We start from the raw sequence: 26,300 nt of genomic DNA, 5'->3' as shown, positions 1-26,300 counted from the left end.
TATACATTTAAATAAATAAGGCAGCACACTGTAGCGCCAAAACTTGCAAATATGAAATATGAAAATTGAATTGCATTACTGCATTAGAAATATGAAACATTGAGAAAGTTTAGCGCATAAATTGGCCAATTCATGTGTACCTGGTAGCCATGATAAGGCATTTCTCGTTTACCAGGACCTAGCAATGCCTTTCCTCGCTTAGATGTATTCATCTGACTGCTTCGGCGGCGTCTCTGACTGCTTCGGCGGTGTCAGTACCCCGTGGCCGCATTGGTGATATCTGTCTGCCACCTTGGGGGCTGAATACCCAGGCTAGAACTGTGAACTTATTCCTGTATCTGCCCTCTCTTTCACAGGGCAAACCTATCCCTGTGGCCATCCTGTGTGAGGTTGTCCCGAGAGCCTGTCCGGTGTAAACTTGTCCCTAGAGGCCGTCCTGTATGAACTTATCCTTAGAGGCCGTGCCATCTGAACTTGCCCCAAGAAACTGTCCTGTCCAGGGCTGTGAACTTATCCCTGTGGCCGCCTTGTCTGCACAGGGAGAACGTGTTTCTATGGCTGTCCTGTGTGAATTTATCCTGAAAGACCATACTGTGTGAACTTGTCCTGAGAGGCCATCCTATCTGAACTTGCCCCAAGAGGCTGCCCTATCTGAACTTGTCCCAAGTGGCCTTCCTGCTCTGTCCGAGAAGCAGAAGTAGTGTCTCTGCCCTTTTGGGTCAGCAGCCACAGCAGGACATTGCCTTGGAGTGGTACCTGGCAGTTACCTGCCACACAAGTCTGACCTCACCACTAGAGGCTCCAGCAAACAACAAGGTAATTGCTTAGTAATGCCCCTCCAGGGTAAATCCGGTCCATGGTACAGTTTGTCCACGAACCACATGTGCCATCTAGGAGCATATCAGTTTGCTCCAGCCATGGCCCCACTGAGCCAAATGGTACATCGCTCTCTGGAATATTTGAGGCTTTGTTTGGTAACTATATTCGACGGGACAAATTTTTTACCTGATCTGTAGCCCTGACCTTTGCCGCACCAGTCCAAGTCGCAGTCCCTGCTGCCGTATATACTCAATCTGCGAGTTGCGCTTCCACAGTGGAACCCGTCCCAGCAAGTCTGCCACACTACCAAGGGGATCCGAAGCAGTGTCGTGCGTTCCTGCAGTCATGCAGTCATGTGAAGGGATTGCGGTACTAATGCAATTGTGTGGAGCATCCTGATAGTTTCTACCCAGAGAAGTTTAAAAAACTCCTAAATCTTGAGCTAATAGGAGAGGTTGTCCGTGGCGGGAGTACTTCCTTTCCACTAAATACTATGACAGTTTTCTTGGCTACTTGTGGCTTCGGGTTCAGCGGGTGAGCTCATGCAGCAAGACGTAGTGGATTGGGATCATGTTCCTGCCTTACGCTTCCAGAGTCCGTTAACAGCCAAGCATCTGTTGAAGGGGAAGGATTGCCCTGAATTTGTTCAAGTCATCATGGAACCAGTGGAGCTATTGATTGGAGCACTTCATTTGGAGAAGATTGCTTTCTTTGTGCCTACTTACATTTTTCACCCCCTTCTCTTAGGTGATCCATGGCTGAGAACTCATGAGCCTGTGCTAGATTTGAAGTCTGGTGAAGTACCTCAATAAGGTGTGTTACGAAAAGTGTCTGGTTCCTGTGCTTCCTGCTGGATCGCCTGTGCTGCCATTCCCTACCGGCCTGCAGAATGTATCCTAGATGTGACCAATGTGAAGATCGATCTTGTAGAGGTATCTTCGTGGGATAACAAAGTGAAGATGGAGTTATCGTCTGAGTAACTATTATCCACTAACCAGGAGGAGTCCCAGTCCATCTCTGTTTCTTCGAAGGAAACAGCTATTCTTGCTAGTCCAAGATATACTATGTGTCATGGTGTTACTCGACCCAACGGATGGTCAGTCAGCTAACGGCACAATACACATAGAACGGGGATGGTATAGGTGAGAGCAAGGCCCTACCCATAGGGAATGGGGAATGGTCACCACCTGAGCTCAAACCTGAGCCTGACCCTGTACTCCCCTAATGCCCTATGCGGGTCCTTCCCCCCGACGCCGTCAGGATACCTCATCCCTAGTAGTCACCTAATACTGCCCTGGCTAGTGCACTGGCCGACAAGGGGCACTAGCCTCACCTCTGTAGATAATACATACAGGTGGAATTGACAAACACCAAAGGGACAAGATAACAGAAAACCACACTTAGCTTATGTACACTGCTGCTAAGCTCCACACCGCAGATAACAACAGCAACTGGACTCCAAACACCAGACGTGGTTGACTCCAGAGTGCTGCTCCTGCTTGGCTGGTTTCCAGAAAGGAACCGTATCACCAGCAGACAGCTGATGCATCAGGTGACCTTTTTAAGGATGGTGGGAGTGGTCACCACCTGCATCAGCTTACCCAGCTGCACTGTGCTAACATCAGATTGCCAGCGGGGGAGGGGGGGACGACTAACATTAACCCCCGATGGTCCAAAAGCAAAAAAGTTTTAAACTGAGTTGAGCTAGAGCTGCCACAAATTCAAGAACGGATCGTAAAACTCTGCAAATTAAGGTTCCTGTTTCCAAAACCTCTCTGTTCTTCTCCAGTGACATCTACTCGGTGAAAAGCATTTGAGCCAAGAAGAAGGTGGGAGATGTTACCTTTATTCCAGTGGATAGGAGAAATAGTGGTCCTGATGAGAGGTCATGAGAGTCTAGGAAGAAGAAACTGGTTTCATCCTTTTTGCAAAGAGTCATTTTGAGCCTGAAAAAGAGGGGGCGTAAAGGGGGTACTACTGTACAGCACTGTGCTCGGTGCCCCTGCATGGTGTCCCATTCTGTCACCATGCGGGAAATGCCGGCTTACTCACCATCCCAGCCCACAGTGCGATCCCCGGACTGCACTATTCCCTGCCTTCTTCCTCCTCTGAGCATGCTGCACTTAATCTCGGTGGTGTGTCGCGGGTATGGGTGCACGTGCGCCTCTGTTCTTAAAGGGGAATCGCGCGCACATGGTAAATGCTCACAGCATGTGCTGGGACGCATTTAGTGAAACGTGATTGCACCTGCAACATGTCTCCCAGTCAACAGCTGCGAGCAGGCTTGGACTGGCCCACAGAAGAACAGGAGAATCCTCCGGTGGGCCACTGTGCAAGAGTAGGACACCACCCTCTCATATGAGCAGTACTTGGTACAATATACTTGAATCACTATGTACAGACACAGGCAACATCTTATTCATTTAACAATCTACCCAGTTCATTTTTATATAAACTTGTGATTGAGGATAATGTTACATTTGCATGTAGTTGAAAAGTGAGGCCCTGGAGTTGGTTACTGGTGGACCCTTGGCACCCCAGTCCGACACTGGCTGCGAGACATATTATATAAAAGGCACCCTCCCCTACTGGGAGGTGCCTGAGCAAATCCTATAGTTCTGTTAGGCTAGGGGTGGGGAACCTCCAGCCCTCGGGCCGCATGCGGCCCACGGTGACTTTTCATGCGGCCCACGGTGACTTTTCATGCGGCCCGCGGGCAGATCCCTGGACTCCGCAATGCTCGGGCAGCAGCCGTATCCTGCCGGCTGTTGGCCCATTAACCCCCAAGTGCACGACATGCAGCGTTCATTACAGAATGTTGCCTGCCTGCACTTGAATGATGATGTCATCTGGGTGGGCGGGATTAGCGCGGTGGTGGGCGGGGTTAGCGCCCAATGCGCTCCTGTCCTGGAAGAGGAGCTGCTGCGCTGCCAGAGACTCCGGAGTGATTTCTGTGCAGGCAGCTCTGTGCCTTCCCAGGGATCTCTGTACCGGCAGCTCTGTGCCGGTCTGTTGGTGATCTGTACCCCCAGCTATGTGCCCTTATGTGATCTCTGTGCCCCCCATCTATATACCCACCGTGATCTCTATGCCTCATAGGTATGTGCCCCCCTGTGATCTATGTGCCCCCCTGTGATTTCTGTGGCCCCAGCTATGTGTCCCCCTGTGATCTCTGTGCCTCATAGCTATATGTCCGCCTGTGATCTCTATGCCCCCAGCTGTGCCCCCCTGTCATCTCTCTTCCCCCCAGCTATATGTCTCCCTGTGATTTCTGTGCCCTCCAGCTATGCCCCCCTGTGCTGTATATAGCCCCCAGTGATGTATGTGACCCCACCGGTGATGTACATTCCCCCCAGGGACATATATACCCCCAGTGCTGTCTGTGCTTCCTAGTGATGTATATAGCCCCTCAGTGATGGCTATTCCCCCCAGTCTCCCCGGTAATGAATATGTCCCAGCATCTCCTGTGATGTCTATGCCCCAAAGCCCCTCCAGTAAATTATATGACCCCAGAGTCTCCTGTGATGCATATACAGCAGTCTCAATGTTTCCTATGTTATGCATGTACAGCAGTTCCAGTATCTCCTATGTGATGTATATACAGCAGTCCCAGCTTCTCCTATGTGATATATATACAGCAGTCCCTGCGTCTCCTGTGTGATGTATATACAACAGTCCCTGTGTCTCCTATGTGATGTATATACAGTAGTCTCAATGTTTCCTATGTTATGTATGTTCAGCAGTCCCAGCGTCTCCTATGTGATGTATATACAGCTGTCTCAGCATCCTCTGTTATATAGATACAGCAGTCTCAGCATCTCCTATGTGATGTATATACAGCAGTCCCAGTGTCTTCCATGTGATGTACAGACAGCAGTCACAGTGTCTCCAATGTGGTGTATATATAGAAGTCCCATCGTCTCCTATGTGGTGTATATACAGCTGTCTCAGCGTCTCCTATGTGATGTATATACAGTAGTCCTAGTGTCTCCTGTGTGATGTATATAATTTACAAAACTTATTATGACAAAAAGTTGGCTGCTCTCCTGGCCAACATAAACCTGGAAAAGCAGCTGTGAGAAGCAACATGATCAGTATCACCTAACATCACAGCTGCTCCAAAGAGAAGCAGCTCCAGCCGTCACTAGTGTTGAGCGATACCGTCCGATACTTGAAAGTATCGGTATCGGAAAGTATCGGCCGATACCGGCAAAGTATCGGATCCAATCCGATACCGATACCCGATACCAATACAAGTCAATGGGACTCAAGTATCGGACGGTATTCCTGATGGTTCCCAGGGTCTGAAGGAGAGGAAACTCTCCTTCAGGCCCTGGGATCCATATAAATGTGTAAAAGAAAGAATTAAAATAAAAAATATCGCTATACTCACCTCTCCGACGCAGCCTGGACCTCAGCGAGGGAACCGGCAGCGTTGTTTGTTTAAAATTCGCGCTTTTACTTGGTTACGTGAAGTCCCGGCTTGTGATTGGTCAGGGCGGCCATGTTGCCGGGACGCGGACCAATCACAGCAAGCCGTGACGAAATTACGTCACGGCTTGCTGTGATTGGTCCGCGTCCCGGCAACATGGCCGCCATTAACCAATCACAAGCCGTGACGTCACGGGAGGCTGGACACGCGCGCTTTTTAAAATGGGGGCGTGTCCAGCCTCCCGTGACGTCCCGGCTTGTGATTGGTTGCGCCGCGGTCAACCAATCACAAGCCGGGAGGCTGGACACGCGCGCATTTTAAAATTTTAAAATGGGCGCGTGTCCAGCCTCCCGGCTTGTGATTGGTTGACCGCGGCGCAACCAATCACAAGCCGGGACGTCACGGGAGGCTGGACACGCGCCCATTTTAAAATGCGCGCGTGTCCAGCCTCCCGTGACGTCACGGCTTGTGATTGGTTGCGTCTCCCATGTGACTGCAACGCAACCAATCACAAAGCCGGGACGTAATTTTAAAATCCTTAAGGACCTGAAATTACGTCAGGGCTTGCTGTGATTGGTTGCGTCTCCCATGTGACTGCGACGCAACCAATCACAACGCCGGAACGTAATTTTAAAATCCTGAAGGACCTGAAATTACGTCACGGCTTGCTGTGATTGGTTGCGTCCCGGTCACATGGGCGGCACGCAACCAATCACAAGCCGGGACTCACGTAAAGGAAAGAAAAGCGCGAATTTTAAACAAAGAACGCTGCCGCTTCCCTCGGTAAGGTGCAGGCTGCGTCGGAGAGGTGAGTATAGCAATATTTTTTATTTTAATTCTCTCTTTTACACATTTTTACATTAATGTTGTTTCGATACCGATACCCGATATCACAAAAATATCGGATCTCGGTATCGGAATTCCGATACAGCAAGTATCGGCCGATACCCGATACTTGCAGTATCGGAATGCTCAACACTAGCCGTCACATTAAGGGTGAGTTACCGTAATTAATTGTTTGACTAAATATACCGGGGTAATTTTCAAGGTGATCATTTTTGTGTGGCCCCCGAATGATGGTAGAAACTTGCAAATGGCCCCCGGACGCAAAAAGGTTCCACACCCCTGTGTTAGGCGGTTGGTGGTAACTGTATGTTGCCATGTCCCCTTCCCTAGTCTGATAGTTTCCTGTATTCTGAGTACCCGTGAGTCCACCATAGTTGCCCTTGTATTCCCGTGACTGCTTCAGCGGTGTCCGTACCACGTGGCCACATTGGCGGTATCTGTCTTCCACCCTGGGGGCTGAATACCCAGGCCAGAACAGTGAACTTATCCCTGTAGCAGCCCTGTGTGCACAGGGTAAACCTGTCCTCTTGGCTGTCCTGTGTGAACTTGTCCTTAGAGGCCATCCGGTCTGAACCTTTCCCAAGAGGCTGTCCTGTCCAGGACTGTGTACTTATCCCTGTGGCCACCCTGTCTGCACAGGGAAAACCTGTTCCTGTGGCTGTCGTGTGTGAACTTGCCCCAAAAGGCTCTCCTATGTGAACTTCTCTCAAGTGGCCGTCCTGCTCTGTCTGAGAAGCAGAAGTAGCGTCAGCAGCTACGTCCGGACGTCACCCTGGAGTGGTACTGGGCAGCTACCTGCCACACAAGTCTCACCTCACCACTGGAAGCTTCAGCAAACACCAAAGTAGCTGCTAAGTTACGACCCTCCAGGGTAAGTCCGGTCCATGGCACAGTGGGTCTATCAACCACGTGTGCCACGTAGGAGCGTAACATACTTATTTTACTTTTTTTAATTAAAAAAACTTAAAAGCCATTCCACCGCGACATGGTGTACCAGATCAGGGTGGTCCTAACTTTAGTAACTCAATTTGCTAAGTGTCAGAAGGCCTCAAAATAGACACTTAAACTAACAGGTGTACTGGCGCACGTCATTGGTTTTTCTTTAATTCCTTGTACTTTCGTCATTTGGGGGTGTCCCCCTGCACCCTTTGGGCTGTTCACCTTGTCTACGTAGCATTCCACAGGCAGGTGTAAAATACCGTCAAGTCCAGGTCCTATTTTGCCCCTGTCTATTTTGAGATTTGCTGGCACATAGCAAGAAAAGTTACTAGTGTTAGGTACCATCCTGATAGGGTACACCCGGTCACGGTGAGGTGGCTGTCACCCTTTTTTGATCAAAGAAAAATGCTAACTAGGTATTCTATGTTTTTTTACACATATTACTACTATTTATTTCCTTATTGTAGGGCATCTGTTCATTGTTCTTATTCTAGGTTCTATTTGTCTGTTAATGGCCACAGAGTGAATGTGCACCTACATATTACACTGCTACCAACAGTCCGGCTATCCCATAAGAATATAACTACCAAAATATTACCCCTATGTACAAGAAGACATTACATAACATTTCTTTGGAACTGGAAAATGTGTCTGTCTAGAGCAAAAAGAATTGACAGCTGGCAATTTAGCAATATCATCACACTTCTCAGTGTCTGCAGATTTCTCAAGACCGAACAAGAGAATAAGAAATAATGACACATTGCTAAATTGTAATATTACCAAAGAAAAAAATGCTTAAGGGAGCAGCCAACCAGCCGAGTCTGATGACATAATGAAAGACATTGATATTAGGCAAAATCCCAGGGATGTGAAATGTGGAAATTAGAGGAAAAACTAGAACAAAGGCTATATAATATTTTTATAGATTATATTTTCCATTATCTTAAAAGGATAATAGTAGTAGACCTATAAAGCTCAGCAATAGTACAGCTGTAACACATAAAGCCATAAGTGGTTTGTTCTGGAGTCCACAGTGTTATTGCTGTATTTGCATAGATAGCAGGGCACTTGAACAAGTGCACAGCTCCCTACAGTAAGGGCTTGTGCACACATTGCAGATTTGGTGCTTTTTTTGGTGCGTTTTTGCCATGCGGATTTGCTAACAAAACCTGAAACAATCCTGATTCCAGCAAAGCGAATGGTGCAGAAAATAATCTGAATGTCAATTCTCTTTGTGTATTTACCATTGACTTCACTCAAACCGGTCAAAAACGCAAAGCAAAAATGCACAAAAAATGCACTGAAAACTGAAAAATGCACTGAAAAAATGCATTTTTGCAGCTTCGTTTTTCTTGCCAAGAGCTGACAAGAGCTGCGAAATTTTTGAATCCATTTACTCAACGTGAACCTAAACGCTGTGATGCTGGAGGATGGGGATGGTGATTACACAGGGCACAGAACACTATAACTACTATAATACTGCTCCATATGTATAAGATTATAACTTCTATAATACTGGTCCTATGTACAAGAATATCACTACTATAATACTGCCCCTATGTACAAGAATATAACTATTATAATACTACCCCTATGTACAAGAATATAACTACTATAATACTGCTCCTATGTACAAGAATATAACTACTATAATACTGCTCCTATGTACAAGAATATAACTACTATAATACTGCTCCTATATACAAGAATATAACTACTATAATACTGCTCCTATGTACAAGAATATAACTACTATAATACTGCTCCTATGTACAAGAATATAACTACTATAATACTGCTCCTATGTACAAGAATATAACTACTATAATACTGCTCCTATGTACAAGAATATAACTACTATAATACTGCCCCTATGTACAAGAATATAACTACTATAATACTGCTCCTATGTACAAGAATATAACTACTATAATACTGCTCCTATGTACAAGAATATAACTACTATAATACTGCTCCCTATGTGCAAGAATAAAACTAATATAATACTGCTCCTATATACAAGAATATAACTACTATAATACTGCCCCCTATATACAAGAATATAACTACTATAATACTGGTCCTATGTACAAGAATATCACTACTATAATACTGCTCCTATGTACAAGACTATAACTACTATAATACTGCCGCTATGTGCAAGAATATAACTACTATAATACTGCTCCTGTACAAGAATATAACTACTATAATATTTCTCCCATGTACAAGAATATAACTACTATAATACTGCTCCTATGTACAAAAATATAACTACTATAATACTGCTCCTATGTACAAGAATATAACTACTATAATACTGCTCATATGTACAATAATATAACTACTATAATACTGCGCCTATGTACAAGAATATAACTACCATAATACTGCCGCTATGTACAAGAATATAACTACTATAATACTGCCCCTATGTACAAGAATATAACTACTATAATACTGCCCCTATGTACAAGAGTATAACTACTATAATACTGCCCCCTATGTACAAAAATATATCTACTATAATACTGCTCCTATGTACAAGAATATACCTACTATAATACTGCCGCTATGTACAAGAATATAACTACTATAATACTGCCCCCATGTACAAAAATATATCTACTATAATACTGCTCCTATCTACAAGAATATAACTACTATAATACTGCCCCCATGTACAAAAATATATCTACTACAATACTGCTCCTATGTACAAGAATATAACTACTATAATACTGCCGCTATGTACAAGAATATAACTACTATAATACTGCTCCTATGTACAAGAATATAACTACTATAATACTGCCCCTATGTACAAGAATATAACTACTATAATACTGCCCCTATGTACAGGAATATAACTACTATAATACTGCCGCTATGTACAAGAATATAACTACTATAATGCTGCCGCTATGTACAAGAATATAACTACTATAATGCTGCCCCTATGTACAAGAATATAACTACTATAATGCTGCCCCCATGTACAAAAATATATCTACTATAATACTGCTCCTATGTACAAGAATATAACTACTATAATACTGCCCCCATGTACAAAAATATATCTACTATAATACTGCTCCTATGTACAAGAATATAACTACTATAATACTGCCGCTATGTACAAGAATATAACTACTATAATACTGCTCCTATGTACAAGAATATAACTACTATAATACTGCCCCTATGTACAAGAATATAACTACTATAATACTGCCCCTATGTACAGGAATATAACTACTATAATACTGCTCCTATATACAAGAATATAACTACTATAATACTGCTCCTATATACAAGAATATAACTACTATAATACTGCTCCCTATGTGCAAGAATAAAACTAATATAATACTGCTCCTATATACAAGAATATAACTACTATAATACTGCCCCCTATATACAAGAATATAACTACTATAATACTGGTCCTATGTACAAGAATATCACTACTATAATACTGCTCCTATGTACAAGAATATAACTACTATAATACTGCCGCTATGTGCAAGAATATAACTACTATAATACTGCTCCTGTACAAGAATATAACTACTATAATATTTCTCCCATGTACAAGAATATAACTACTATAATACTGCTCCTATGTACAAAAATATAACTACTATAATACTGCTCCTATGTACAAGAATATAACTACTATAATACTGCTCATATGTACAATAATATAACTACTATAATACTGCGCCTATGTACAAGAATATAACTACCATAATACTGCCGCTATGTACAAGAATATAACTACTATAATACTGCCCCTATGTACAAGAATATAACTACTATAATACTGCCCCTATGTACAAAAATATATCTACTATAATACTGCTCCTATGTACAAGAATATACCTACTATAATACTGCCGCTATGTACAAGAATATAACTACTATAATACTGCCCCTATGTACAAGAATATAACTACTATAATACTGCCCCCATGTACAAAAATATATCTACTATAATACTGCTCCTATGTACAAGAATATAACTACTATAATACTGCCCCCATGTACAAAAATATATCTACTCTAATACTGCTCCTATGTACAAGAATATAACTACTATAATACTGCCGCTATGTACAAGAATATAACTACTATAATACTGCTCCTATGTACAAGAATATAACTACTATAATACTGCCCCTATGTACAAGAATATAACTACTATAATACTGCCCCTATGTACAAGAATATAACTACTATAATACTGCCGCTATGTACAAGAATATAACTACTATAATGCTGCCGCTATGTACAAGAATATAACTACTATAATGCTGCCCCTATGTACAAGAATATAACTACTATAATGCTGCCCCTATGTACAAGAATATGACTACTATAATACTGCCCCTATGTACAAGAATATAACTACTATAATACTGCCCCTATGTACAAGAATATAACTACTATAATGCTGCCCCTATGTACAAGAATATAACTACTATAATGCTGCCCCTATGTACAAGAATATGACTACTATAATACTGCCCCTATGTACAAGAATATGACTACTATAATACTGCCCCTATGTACAAGAATATAACTACTATAATACTGCCCCTATGTACAAGAATATAACTACTATAATACTGCCCCTATGTACAAGAATATAACTACTATAATACTGCCCCTATGTACAAGAATATAACTACTATAATACTGCCCCCTATGTACAGGAACATAACTGCTATATTACCCTTTATACATGTTAATACTGATCTTTTATTGGGTGGCAACCTGTATTATATTATTTTCCTGATGGGGTCTACTAGTAGTGCTCTGAGTAGGGGATGAATTGGTTGTTGTCTGATTCTTATGAATGTGATTGTTTCAATGGATGGTATTATTCTGATTCTTTAGGCTTTGTATATATAATGTCATATGTTTAACCTCAATATCTTACAGGTTGAAGGAAAAGAAGTCTTCTCACATATGCTTCATATGCCGGAGGTCTCCAATGCTTTTATTTTCAAAGAAATGTCTTGTTTTAATGATCTTGTTGGTGATTTACACATATACAGTATAAAGAGCAATGAATTATTGCACCTGTTTAATTTTTATATTTATTTAATATGAATTGTTATTTTACATATTTAGCACTTGCATATTCACAAATTAATTCACCCTAGATAAACTCAGAATTTTGTACTGAATAATGTCGCTATATATCATCTCTGTTATTCTGACATGATACACTAGATGGTGGCCCGATTCTAACGCATCGGGTATTCTAGAATATGTATCTAGTTTTTTTATGAAGATTTCGGAATAATGCAATGAATACACAGGATTCGGCTGGCCAGGCGCTACCAATTAGCGAAGCGTGGTTCAAATCCCGCGCCAATTCTCGGCCGGATTGCGCCTGTCGCTGATTGTGAATCAGTGAAGCCAGGGCCAGCTTCAGGTTTTTGAGGGCCCCGGGCGAAAGAGTCTCACAGCCCATGTAGCATATAAAACAGCCCACGTAGTATATAGCACAGCCACGTAGTAAATAGCACTGCCACGTAGTATATAGCACAGTCACGTAGTATATAGCAGCCACGTAGTATATAGCACAGGCACGAAGTATATAGCACAGCCCACGCAGTATATAACACAGCCACGTAGTATATAGCACAGCCACATAGTATATTACAGACCCACGTAGTATATAACAGAGCCCACACAGTATATAACACAGGTCACGTAGTATATAGCACAGCCCACGTAGTATATAGCACAGCCCACGCAGTATATAACACAGCCCACGCAGTATATAACACAGCCGACGTAGTATATAGCACAGCCGACGCAGTATATAGCACCGCCCACGTAGTGTAGAGCACAGCGACGTAGTATATAACACAGCCCACACAGTATATAACACAGCCCATGCAGTATGTAACACAGCCCACGTAGTATATAACACAGCTCACATAGCTTCTATGTGGGCACCATATCCCTGTTAAAAAAAAGAATTAAAACAAAAAATAGTTATATACTCACCTTCCGGTGGCCCCCGAATCCAGCCCAGGCCTTGAGCGATGCAGGTCGTTGCCGCTATGCATTCTTGGGACGGAGCCTCGCGAGGAGCGGGAAAGGCTGCGGACGCCGGAAGGTGAGAATATAATGATTTTTTTTATTATTATTTTTAACATTATATGTTTTTACTATTGATGCTGCATAGGCACAGCCACGTAGTATATAGCACAGCCACGTAGTATATTGCACAGCCCACGCAGTATATTACACAGCCACGTAGTATATTGCACAGCCCACATAGTATATAACAGCCCACGCAGTATTTAACACAGCCCACGTAGTGTATAACACAGCCCACATAGTGTATAACACAGCTCATGTAGTGTATAACACAGCCAAGTAGTATATAACAGCCCAGGTAGTATATTGCACAGCCCACGTAGTATATTGCACAGCCACGTAGTATATTGCACAGTCCATGTACTATATTGCACAGTCCACGTAGTATAGAGCACAGCCCATGTAGTATATAACACAGACACGTAGTATATTACACAACCCACGTAGTATATAGCACAGCCACATAGTATATTGCACAGCCAATGCAGTATATAGCACAGCCCACGCAGTATATTACAGCCACATAATATATTACACAGCCAACTTTGTATATTGCACAGCCGACAAAGTATATAGCACAGCGACATAGTATATAACACAGCCCATGCAGTATATTACACAGCCCACGTAGTATATAACAGCCCACGCAGTATTTAACACAGCCCACGTAGTGTATAACACAGCCCACATAGTGTATAACACAGCTCATGTAGTGTATTACACAGCCAAGTAGTATATTACAGCCCACGTAGTATATTGCACAGCCACGTAGTATGTAGCACAGCCCACGTAGTATATTGCACAGCCCACATAGTATATTGCACAGCCACGTAGTATATTGCACAGCCATGTAGTATATTGTACAGCCCACGTAGTATATTGTACAGCCATGTAGTATATATAGTATATTGCAGACCCACATAGTATATAGCACAGCCACATAGTATATTACACAGCCATGTAGTATATAGCACAGCGACGCAGTATACAGTATAACACAGCCTATGCAGTATACACTCACTGGCCACTTTATTAGGTACACCTGTCCAACTTCTTGTTAACATTTAATTTCTAATCAACCAATCACATGGCGGCAACTCAGTGCATTTAGGCATGTAGACATGGTCAAGACAATCTCCTGCAGTTCAAACCAAGCATCAGTATGGGGAAGAAAGGTGATTTGAGTGCCTTTGAACGTGGCATGGTTGTTGGTGCCAGAAGGGCTGGTCTGAGTATTTCAGAAACTGCTGATCTACTGGGATTTTCACGCACAACCATCTCTAGGGTTTACAGAGAATGGTCCGAAAAAGAAAAAAAATCCAGTGAGCGGCAGTTCTGTGGGCAGAAATGCCTTGTTGATGCCAGAGGTCAGAGGAGAATGGGCAGACTGGTTCGAGCTGATAGAAAGGCAACAGTGACTCAAATCGCCACCCGTTACAACCAAGGTAGGCCTAAGAGCATCTCTGAACGCACAGTGCGTCGAACTTTGAGGCAGATGGGCTACAGCAGCAGAAGACCACACCGGGTACCACTCCTTTCAGCTAAGAACAGGAAACTGAGGCTACAATTTGTACAAGCTCATCGAAATTGGACAGTAGAAGATTGGAAAAACGTTGCTTGGTCTGATGAGTCTCGATTTCTGCTGCGACATTCGGAGGGTAGGGTCAGAATTTGGCGTAAACAACATGAAAGCATGGATCCATCCTGCCTTGTATGGAGCATCTTTGGGATGTGCAGCCGACAAATCTGCGGCAACTGTGTGATGCCATCATGTCAATATGGACCAAAATCTCTGAGGAATGCTTACAGCACCTTGTTGAATCTATGCCACGAAGAATTGAGGCAGTTCTGAAGGCAAAAGGGGGTCCAACCCGTTACTAGCATGGTGTACCTAATAAAGTGGCCGGTGAGTGTATAACACAGCCACATAGTCCCACATAGTATATAGCACAGCCAAGTAGTATATAGCACAGTCACCTAGTATATTGCACAGCCACGTAGTATATTGCACAGTCCATGAAGTATATTGCACAGTCCACGTAGTATATAGCACAGCCCACGTAGTATATAACACAGCCACGTAATATATTGCACAGCCCACGCAGTATATAGCACAGCCCACGCAGTATATTACAGCCATGTAATATATTACACAGCCAACGTAGTATATTGCACAGCCGACGTAGTATATAGCACAGCGACGTAGTATATAACACAGCCCATGCAGTATATTACACAGCCACGTAGTATATTACACAGCCCACGTAGTATATAACAGCCCACACAATATATAACACAGCCCACGTAGTGTATAACACAGCCCACATAGTGTATAACACAGCCACGTAGTATATAACACAGCCCATGTAGTATATTGCACAGCCACGTAGTATGTAGCACAGCCCACGTAGTATGTAGCACAGCCCACCTAGTATGTTGCACAGCCACATAGTATATTGCACAGCCACGTAGTATATTGGACAGCCACGTAGTATATTGGACAGCCACGTAGTATATTGCATAGCCCACGTAGTATATTGCACAGCCATGTAGTATATTGCACAGCCACATATTATATTGCACAGCCCACGTAGTATATTGCACAGCCCACATAGTATATAGCACAGCCACGTAGTATATTGCACAACCACGTAGTATGTTTCACAGCCCACGTAGTATATAGCACAGCGACGTAGTATATAACACAGCCCATGCAGTATATAACACAGCCACGTAGTCCCACATAGTATATAGCACAGCCAAGTAGTATATAGCACAGCCACGTAGTATATTGCACAGCCATGTAGTATATTGCTCAGTCCACATAGTATATTGAACAGTCCACGTAGTATATATCACAGCCCACGTAGTATATAACACAGCCATGTAGTATATTACACAGCCCACATAGTATATAGCATAGCCACGTAGTATATTGCACAGCCAACACAGTATATAACACAGCCCACGCAGTATATAGCAAAGCCCATGCAGTATATTACAGCCACGTAATATATTACATAGCCCACAAAGTATATTGCACAGCCGACATAGTATATAGCACAGCGACGTAGTATATAACACAGCCCATGCAGTATATAACACAGCCCACGTAGTCCCACGCAGTATATAGCACAGCTAAGTAGTATATTGCAGAGCCACGAAGTATATTGCACAGCCACGTAGTATATTGCACAGCCACGTAGTGTATAGCACAGCCACGTAGTATATTGCACAGTCCATGTAGTATATAGCACAGCCCATGTAGTATATAGCACAGCCACGTAGTATATTGCACAGCCGATGCAGTATATTGCAGAGCTGACGCAGTATATAACACAGCCCACGCAGTATATAGCACAGCCCACGCAGTATATTACAGCCACGTAGTATATTACACAGCCCACGTAGTATATAGCACAGCCACTTATTATATTGCACAGCCGATGTAGTATATAACACAGCCCACGCAGTATATAACACTGCCCACGTAGTATATAACACAGCCTACACAGTATATAGCAATGTGGGCACCATATCCCTGTTAAAAAAAAAAGAATTAAAATAAAAAATAGTTATATACTCACCCTCCGACGGCCCCTGGATCCAGCCCAGGCCTTTCAAGCTCCTCGCACGCCGCTCCGGTCCCAAGCGGCAATAACACATGATGATGTAGCGGTCTCGCGAGACCGCTACGTCATCTCCGGTCATTGCCGCAATGCATTCTGGGGACCAGAGCGGCGCGCTAGGAGCGGGAAAGGCCTGGGCTGGATCCAGGGGCCGTCGGAGGGTGAGTATGTAATGATTTTTTTTTTTTAACATTATATGTTTTTACTATTACTGCTGATTAGGCAGCATCAATAGTAAAAAGTTGGTCACACAGAGGGTTAATGGCAGCGTTAACGGACTGCCTTACACTGCGTTATGCCACGGTGTAAGGCAGTCCAGTTAACGCTATGTGGGCGCTGACTGGGGGGAGTAGGGAGGGGGCACTGACTGCAGGGGAGGAGGAGGTGGCCAATTCGCAGCTGGACTGTGCCTGTCGCTGATTGCTCGCGGCCTCGGGCTATGAACAATCAGCGACGCGGGATTTCCGTGACAGACAGACAGAAAGACAGACAGACAGAGAGACAGATAGAAAGACGGAAGTGACCCTTAGACAATTATATAGTAGATGTTTTATAATCCTGGTGGTCTGCAACCTCCACTAGGGGGAGCTAACTAAATATGGGTTTATGTGGATTATTTTGAACTAGATGGAAACTGTATTGTCTTGAGCTCCACCTTGTGGTAGTCATAAGTAGTTGCTATGATAGTGTCAGTGCTAGCTGAAGAAGTTGAGTGATGGGACCCTTTGCACCACAAGCAACATAACAAATGCTGCCCTGCCTCTCTGTCGCATATACCATAGTATATATCATCTCCTTGCTTGATACAAATTCCGAGTGTTTTCATTTCATTCATTTTTTCCGAAAATCTTAAGTCAAGATAGTTCTAAAGCAAAAAAAGTCCTATCCTTCTGACAACTCTTCTTGTTACCTGGTGTTTTCTTCCTATTGTTCTTCTGACCGCACTTCTTGTAGTCTGCACTATTCACCAGATTTCCCCTATGCAGACTGTATCTTTCCTTTTCAGTTTTTTTCTGAGCTATTGGGTGGATACTAACTGCTATGATGTCTCCCATACACAGCACACAGAGCCTTCAGGGATTCCTGCTCTCCTGTCTTTAGCACACAGACAGAAGCAGCGGTAGCACGGAGGACATTATACAGCAGTACCGAGCAGTGTATCTGTGAATCCAGCACTAGAGTGAGCTAAAACACTTCTTAGAAAGCTGCAGCACAATATGTATGTGTTTCACTCTTCACCTCCTTTCGCCTTCTCCTCCCCTTTCTGTAGACTTTAATAGGCAGCTGTAATCTGATCCCAAAGTGAGCTCACTGAGGGATCAGATTACAGCTGCCTATTAAAGTCTACAGAAAGGAAGTACAAAAGTTTGTTTTGCCTTGAGCAAAAGAGATTAGAGATGTCTTTCACAGTGAATGATGAGTTTTGGAGGCAGAGGGAGGGGAAGAAGTGGCTCATAAGTGGAGAAAGAAGCACATTTCTCTGATAAGATAAATTACAAAGTTTTTAATATTCTCTTGTACTATTAATTTTTGCAAAGTTTTTGAAACAACAGAGTTTTTTTTCAGTTTAAAGGGATAAAGGGCTGGCTGGGAGAGGGGCAATTTTCATTTTACAGTGGCTTTCCCTGTAAGATATGTGCTAAACCGTGTCCCATAGATGTGTAACATTACACAGTCACTAGAGAAGTATTCTGTATTTTGTGGAGATTGACGCCATATGGAAATATTTCACATATAAAATGGTGCAATGCACAGCCCGGACATAGAGCGCGGCATTCTCCTGAGATAATGAACTAATCTTAGTAACAGATGGGAGTGAACGGAACAAGACGTCATCTGGAACGAAGATCTCACATTCAGCAGCAGGATGACGAGCGCAGCAGATTCATCGTCTCTGTCCACACATTTCACAGGGAATATGACTTTGGGAGGAGGATCTGTTGTCTGTCTCATTGCCATCTGCTGGACTTTTCAAGAAAGTTTATCGCTCTCTGTTATCAACCATTTGAAGCTTTCCTAGAAAGTGGCGGGAGTTGGATACTAAAATATTTGCCCCAAAGCATGTATCTCCAAAATCTGCACCTGGATCACTCACTTATTTTGAGCCATTTGAATCATTGGTGTCTACTAATGTTTTAGTACCTTTTGCCCCATCAGTAACCAGGGCCTGTAGCAACTTTCTGTCTATCAGTCTGTGTTCCCTCTTTCAACCTATGATACGTAGCTATTATTCTCCCACATTACCATATTACACTCCCTCAGCTTCAGCTTCGGGACTTCTCCAGTGCTGCACCACTGTCACTAGACTCCTCTACCATCCTCAGCCTCTAGGACTTCATACTAATCTATTGTTCAATTATTATTGATTATGTCACAAAAGGCTATTACAACCACAGCTCTTACGCACCTAACAAGACCCGGTCATAATTATTTCTTAACTCAGCTCTGCTGTCCTTAATCTGCCCCTCTCCTCTTATATCTGTGTTGGCTTAGATGTTACCTGAATGACTGGTTCTTCCATCATTATTTACTGTATATTCCCAAACGTTCCATGCAAGTGGCAGGTTTATTAAGCAAAATACAGATTTGCTATGATAGATTGAGATGGACAGATAGATAATAGATGATATATAGATAGATAATAGATAGATAATAGACAGATAGATGATATATAGATAGATAGATAGATAGATAGATAATAGATGGATATATACTAGATTGATTATAGATAGATGATAGATAGATAGATAGATAGATAGATAGATAGATAGATAATAGATGATAGATAATAGATAGATTATAGATAATAGATAAATAATAGATAGGTAGATAATAGATAAGATAGATAGATAGATAGATAGATAGATAGATAGATAGATAGATAGATAGATAGATAGATAGATAGATAATGGAAAGATAAATAAATAGGTAGCAGGCGGAATGCAGCAAGGACCGATGACTTTGATGTGGTAAGGTGAACTGGTTTGAGCAGCGGAGGCTTTAGAGTCTGGATGGCTGAGTTATGGCAACAGCACAGTAGAGTAGTCTCATAAATATAGCAGATCTACCCATTGTGCCCACACACAGTATCATAATAATAATAATAATAATAATCTTTATTTATATAGCGCCAACATATTCCGCAGCACTTTACAATTAAGCGGGGACTTATACAGACAAATTCAATACAAGTTAAGACATCATGGCCCAACACAGCACTCTATAAAATGACATTTCCCCCTCCATAGAGTATAGTCACTCTCAAAACAGTATAGTGGCCCACACACAGCCCACCACACTGTTTAATGGCCTGCACACATTTTAATGGTCCCCACTGGCCTTTCAAACAGTACAATGGTATGATGCCTCCCAAATAGTATGATGACCCCTACATATCCCTCCAAATAGTATGATGACCCTCCCCCCACATATCCCTCCAAATAGTATGATGGCCCCCAAGTAACATGATGGCCCCACACAGCACTCCAAAAAATATGATGGTCCCAGAAATAGCCCTCCAAATAGTATGATCCACAAAGTCCTCACTGATTAGAAAGCATACCCTCTCCCCGCTCCCCCTCTGCTCCGGTCTCTGCAGTGCTCGGCACAGTGGTCGCGATGTAATGACGTCATCATGCCTAATGTACATGGCGAATGATGGAGGATGGAGCACCAGCTTACAGCTACCTCGTCCATCATTGCTTTCAACTATATCTGTGCATATTTATATATATGGAACGCCCGCCAGGGCCGTGGAAAACTCGGTACCGTACTTAAAGGGATGTGTCACGGTGGTGGCGACCAGGTCCGTGGCCCTGGGCGCCCATGAAAAAGGGAAAGGACTTAAAGGGGTTGCTTGAATAAAGTTTGTGACGCCACCTGTGGTATTCAGTCAGAGACGCTGCTTAAAGTGGTCCTCTGGGGTGATGTTGTGGCAGCAGGGATGGTATAGCTTCCCACAGAGGAAGCTGGGTCCCCAGGGCTCCCGGTGTAGTAGGGACAGGTGGTAGGTGGTGTAGAAGGAAACAGTGGACACAGGGTTGCAGTCTCTTTACCTTTTTACTGATGCAAGGCAGCCACAGTCCAGAGTACCGGATCACAGGTGTCGATGGTCCGGCCAGCTTGGAAGCGAATCTGGAATCCCCCTTACCAGGTGGAATTGGAAGCCTTCCTTCTAGCGCTATGGTGTAGTCCCTTGCTGCCTTAGGCCTAACACAAATTCCTCACGTGTTCTCTCTGTCCTCCTTCAGGTAGGACAATACCTGTATGACAGGTAACTTGAGCCTTTTTACAGGATCTCTACCACGACCCAGGCTCTATGCGTTACTGTGTCTTCAGGTGTGTGGTGGACAGGCGACTTGCAATCAGCTGTCCTGTCGGTTTCTGCTGTGCCACTTGGAGTACGACACAACCTCTGTCTTCCGGCTACCAGTTTCATGCGCTTCAGTGTGGGAGAAGCTCAGTCGCAGCTTCTCTCCAGCTCTTCACTTTGCCTGTGCTTCTTTTCTTCTTCACACTCATGGTGGATCAGGAAGCTGAAGGCTCTGTGATCCACCATTCAGCCTGTGTCAGTGAATTTGAGACTCCGTGCACTGCAGATGCAATGACGTCACTACATCACACCTGTGGTGTGAAGCCTCAGTACTCACACTGCACAGGGAGAGGTGAGTAGTGCTTTTTGTGTCAGTAATTGTGGGGAATTTTACTGTCTGAGGGACTATGGGGGACTGTGAGGGCACCTATACTGAATGGAGGCCATCATACTGAGTGGTGTACTGTAGAGGTCTTCATTCTATGTGGGGTCCCAATACTGTGTGAGGGCCATCATACCAAGAGGATAGTTGTGGGGGGCCATTATATTATGTGATAGGCTGTGGGGACCATCATACTGAGTAGGGAGCTGTGGGGGTTCTCATACTAAGTAGGGGGTTTTCATACTGAATGGGGAGTACTGGCGGCTCCTATATTGAGAAGGGGCTTTGAAGATATTAATTCTGAGTGGTGTGCTATGAGGGTCCTCATTCTGTGTGAGGGGCTGTGGTAGCCCCAATACTGTGTGAGGGTCTATGGGGGCCATCATGCTGAGTGCATAGCTGTGTAACCTCCCATACTGAGTGAGGACCCTTATTCTGTGTGGGGGGCTGTGGAGGCCCTCATACTGACAAGTGCTACACTGTCTGTATGTGTGTGTGTGGGGGGTGAAACTGTATGGAGAGGATTCACTGTGGGGACACCGTACTCAGTGTGTCTGGTTGAGACATTTTTGAAAGCATCATGCTCTAAAATGACTATAAGGGTTATTATTAATGGGCTTCAATAGGATATATATGGGGCCCTGTGATTTCTGTGTACTCCATTGAAAGACAGCACCCCAAATAATGTATACGAAAAAAGTGGGGACGTTTTTATTCACTTCTTAAATGTGAGTTTTGGCTCCAGAAATAACAGTGCTGAGCCTTTGTCTTTCTTGAGGAAAACTCACCACAGTTTTTTTTCTGGAGCTGAAATTTTGCATTTGACATGAGTCAATAAATGTATTCTCACCTTATAATAATAATAATAATAATTTTATTTATATAGCGCCAACATATTCCGCAGCGCTTTACAACTTATAGAGGGGACTTCTATGGTGAATGTGTATATACTGTATGTACATAATACACAGATCAGAGCTACACTATCCATCATAGAGTTAAAGTCAGATATAAAGTGAAACAACATGGTGCCTTATCACGACAACTTCTGCTGCATGATTCTGGAATGGCGGCAGCAGTTGTCCAAACGGCAGCCCTCAGTCAGGTATAACCCGAGCCCTGGTATAGGTGTGGGAGCACTTGTGTTCCTGCTTAATGTAAGAGAATGGCGCTGTCCCGGCTGCCCTGACACCGGTGTTATGCCGTCCTGGACACACTGTTGAGAAGAACTCTTCTTTTAATAATATTTGTGTGTACCGACAGTTCCTAATTAGGCTGCAGCCCCAGCGCGGGGTCTGGTAATCATTCTAACAAATATGCATGTAATAGCAGCCTCAGCCTCCATTCTTTTGCTCTTCTCTGGCAACAATAGGTATCAAGACCTGGAACATCACAGTCTTTAGATTTACTTCTAACCCTGTGTCGGCACAGCGGGTGCCTGTCTGATAAGGTGGGATCACTCTGCTGTTGAGGGTCTCTATTGGTTTTTCTGCCTTCGACAATCCAGGAGTACAGCAGATTTTGGGGGTGATGCAATGGAGACACAATTTCTGATGCTTTCAGATGTGATGGTCCAGGAAGCCAACTCCCACTGGTCCAGCTCTTCCTCCATGACCTCTTGCCGCTTGCTTGCTTGCTCCGGCTTTTAGTCCGGGTAGCACTCCCTTTTCAGCGATGACTTCTTCTGCATAATGACTACATGCAGGCGCACACCCCTTTCTCTCCTCTCCCTTCATCCAGGCTTCTGTAAAACTCTCCAGATCTCAGACTTTTATTGTAGGCCACCTTAATGCCGAGAAAAGCTTGTACACAAATGTATATAAGGTGGTTATTATGGGCCCAGGACCCTTTTTCCAAATAGGCTCAATTCTCTGTCTGATGAGGAAAAAAAAAAAATCGATAAATTTTATCCTGCACTTTTTCTTTGGAAAAATATACAACTTTTCATGATTGCAAAAAAAGTTAAAATTCTCACTCCAGTCAGGGAAAAGGGGATAGCTAAAAATTAGAGAAATTCGATGCAAATAACAGTAATGCAGCCACCAGCAAAACTGACTTTAGAAAGTTTCCTTTATGATAAATCTCCCCTTAGATCTGCAAAAATGATTTCTGTAAAGGAAGGAAAACAACAGTGAAGCGGTGTGTTATGATGTGATAACGTGATACAATGTGTGACTGTGATGCCCCTGCGTAGACTCCGACGTGAAGGGCAGACTAAGTATGCATCCAACGTCAATTTCCATGAAGAATAATACAGCAGATCATGTGATGTCACCATGGCCGAGGCTGTAAACAGCTAAGGTGAATGGAAAGTCACGGCATGTGACTGGGGAATCTATTTATGTTACGCAGGAGCTGTGTCACTACCATAACACATTGCAATAATGCACATGGTCGGGCGGAGATACACATGGAGACCTGGGCATGTGGAAAGCCGCCCCCATGTAATAGATTCTTGTAAAACAGCATAATACTAAGCAGGAGGCTAAGAATCTATGCAATGTGTACAGGCAATGGAAACCACATGCAGCTGGGTTCTACTTGTTGAATATCTCATGGCAGTCACTGTTGTAAATGCCAGGGAATATGCTGGTCCTTGCCTAAGTCACTGTAAAGAATATCTTTCATGTTCCATAAATATGTAATATTTTGTTACCTATGTAAATGCCGCTGTTCTCCTGAATCCGGAGTTGTTTTCTTTTGTTCCTGTGCCTCTCCGTTCCTGAGATATGGTCCTTTTTCCCATATATAAAAATATAGCCTTCATAGTCAAGTGGGTGTGGTCCTCAATAATACACCCACAGAGAGGAGCTAATGCTAATGCTCTATGCTGATGACACACAGATCTACATCTCTGGACCAGATATCACCTCCCTACTAACCAGAATCCCTCAATGTCTGTCCACTATTTCATCCTTCTTCTCCGCTAGATTTCTGAAACTTAACATGGACAAAACAGAATTCATCATCTTTCCCCCATCTCACGTGACCCCCCAACGAACCTATCCATTACAGTAAATGGCTGCCCACTCTCCCCAGTCCCACAAGCTCGCTGCCTCGGGGTTATCCTTGACGCTGATCTCTCCTTCAAACCACATATCCAAGCCCTTTCCACTTCCTGCCGACTTCAACTCAAAAATATTGCACGAATCCGTACATTCCTCAACCAAGAATCTGCAAAAACCCTAGTCCATGCCCTCATCATCTCTCGCCTTGACTACTGCAACCTCCTGCTCTGTGGCCTCCCCTCAAACACTGTCGCACCCCTCCAATCTATTCTAAACTCTGCTGCCCGACTAATCCACCTGTCCCCCCGCTATTCTCCGGCCTCTCCCCTCTGTCAATCCCTTCACTGGCTCCCCATTGCCCAGAGACTCCAGTACAAAAGCCTAACCATGACGTACAAAGCCATCCACAACCTGTCTCCTCCTTACATCTGTGACCTCATCTCCCGGTACTTTCCTACACGCAACCTCCGATCCTCACAAGATCTCCTTCTCTACTCCCCTCTTATCTCCTCTTCACACAATCGTATACAAGATTTCTCTCGCGTATCACCCCTACTCTGGAACCCTCTACCACAACACATCAGACTCTCGCCCACCATCGAAACCTTCAAAAAGAGCCTGAAGACCCACCTCTTCCGACAAGCCTACAACCTGCAGTAACCACCGATCAACCAACCGCTGCACGATCAGCTCTACCCTCACCTACTGTATCCTCACCCATCCCTTGTAGATTGTGAGCCTTCGCGGGCAGGGTCCTCTCTCCTCCTGTACCAGTTATGACTTGTATTGTTCAAGATTATTGTACTTGTTTTTATTATGTATACCCCTCCTCACTTGTAAAGCGTCATGGAATAAATGGCGCTATAACAATAAATAATAATAATAAGGGCTACGCCCATGAGGAATAGCTAATAGACGTGTATACAGATTAGAACAGGCCATATCTCAGGAATGGAAAGGCGCAAGAACAAAAGAAAAACAATGCAGAATTCAGGAAAACAGCGGAATTCAGATTCTGCTACAGATGTTCTGATTAAAGATCCACTGGGTGTTACAGTGCCAGCATGACAATCACAGTTTACCAAATCCCATCCACACTCTGCACAGAATCAATTCGAGGATAAATCCACAGCGCAAATTTTATATCCCCAGCACATCATTGATATGTAGTACATTATAATGAATGGTGTGATTCAAAACTAAAATTAATCCCACAGAAAAAAAGGCATCATTCAGTTATGACCAAAGAAAAATAAAAACAGTTATGGGTTTTTGAAGAAGGGAAGGAAAAACAGAAAACGGAAAAAAAAGAGAATATGAGTATCAGAAATAAGAAACATTTCAAAAGCAAAAATAACTTTTTGGGGGCAAAAATGCAAATGTAAAAACTAAAATTCACTGAGGAGGCAACAGGTTAAATTGAAGTTCTACAGGTATTTCAGGCATACCTGAATATGGCATTAAAGAAATACAAGCACTGTTTATTGAGGCTTCCTTCTATAGCAGTCCTGGCACACATACCGTATCAAACAAATGAGTTTACACTTGAGTGTGACCTACAGAATGGAGTACGTAGGTCTGAACTGTTTTATAAAAACACGCATCCTGCAAAGAGAGAAGTATTTTTTGTCTTCCTGGCAGTGGCACTGCATACAATACATACATTACTGATCCTGAGTTACATCCTGTATTATACCCCAGAGCTGCACTCACTATTCTGCTGGTGCAGTCACTGTGTACATACATTACATTACTGATCCTGGGTTACATCCTGTATTATACCCCGGAGCTGCACTCACTATTCTGCTGG

The 26,300-nt window shown here is 43.5% G+C and overlaps 1 protein-coding gene across 1 annotated transcript in view; it reads left to right on the top strand.

Annotated features, from left to right (window-relative positions):
• The window catches only part of LOC143793697 (CD5 antigen-like), a 43,345-nt gene extending 31,225 nt beyond the window's left edge, over nt 1-12,120 (top strand). Inside the window, exon 5 of the mRNA XM_077280733.1 lies at nt 11,984-12,120. Coding sequence (XP_077136848.1) covers nt 11,984-11,988 — 5 coding nt within the window. The 3' untranslated portion in view covers nt 11,989-12,120. The remainder of the gene's footprint in view (nt 1-11,983) is intronic.
• Nucleotides 12,121-26,300: the final 14,180 nt, after the last annotated feature.

Source organism: Ranitomeya variabilis, chromosome 1 (assembly GCF_051348905.1).
Source record: "Ranitomeya variabilis isolate aRanVar5 chromosome 1, aRanVar5.hap1, whole genome shotgun sequence".
NCBI lineage: Eukaryota > Metazoa > Chordata > Amphibia > Anura > Dendrobatidae > Ranitomeya > Ranitomeya variabilis.
Note: the sequence above shows the minus strand (reverse complement) of the source record. Positions and strands in the feature narration are given on the sequence as shown.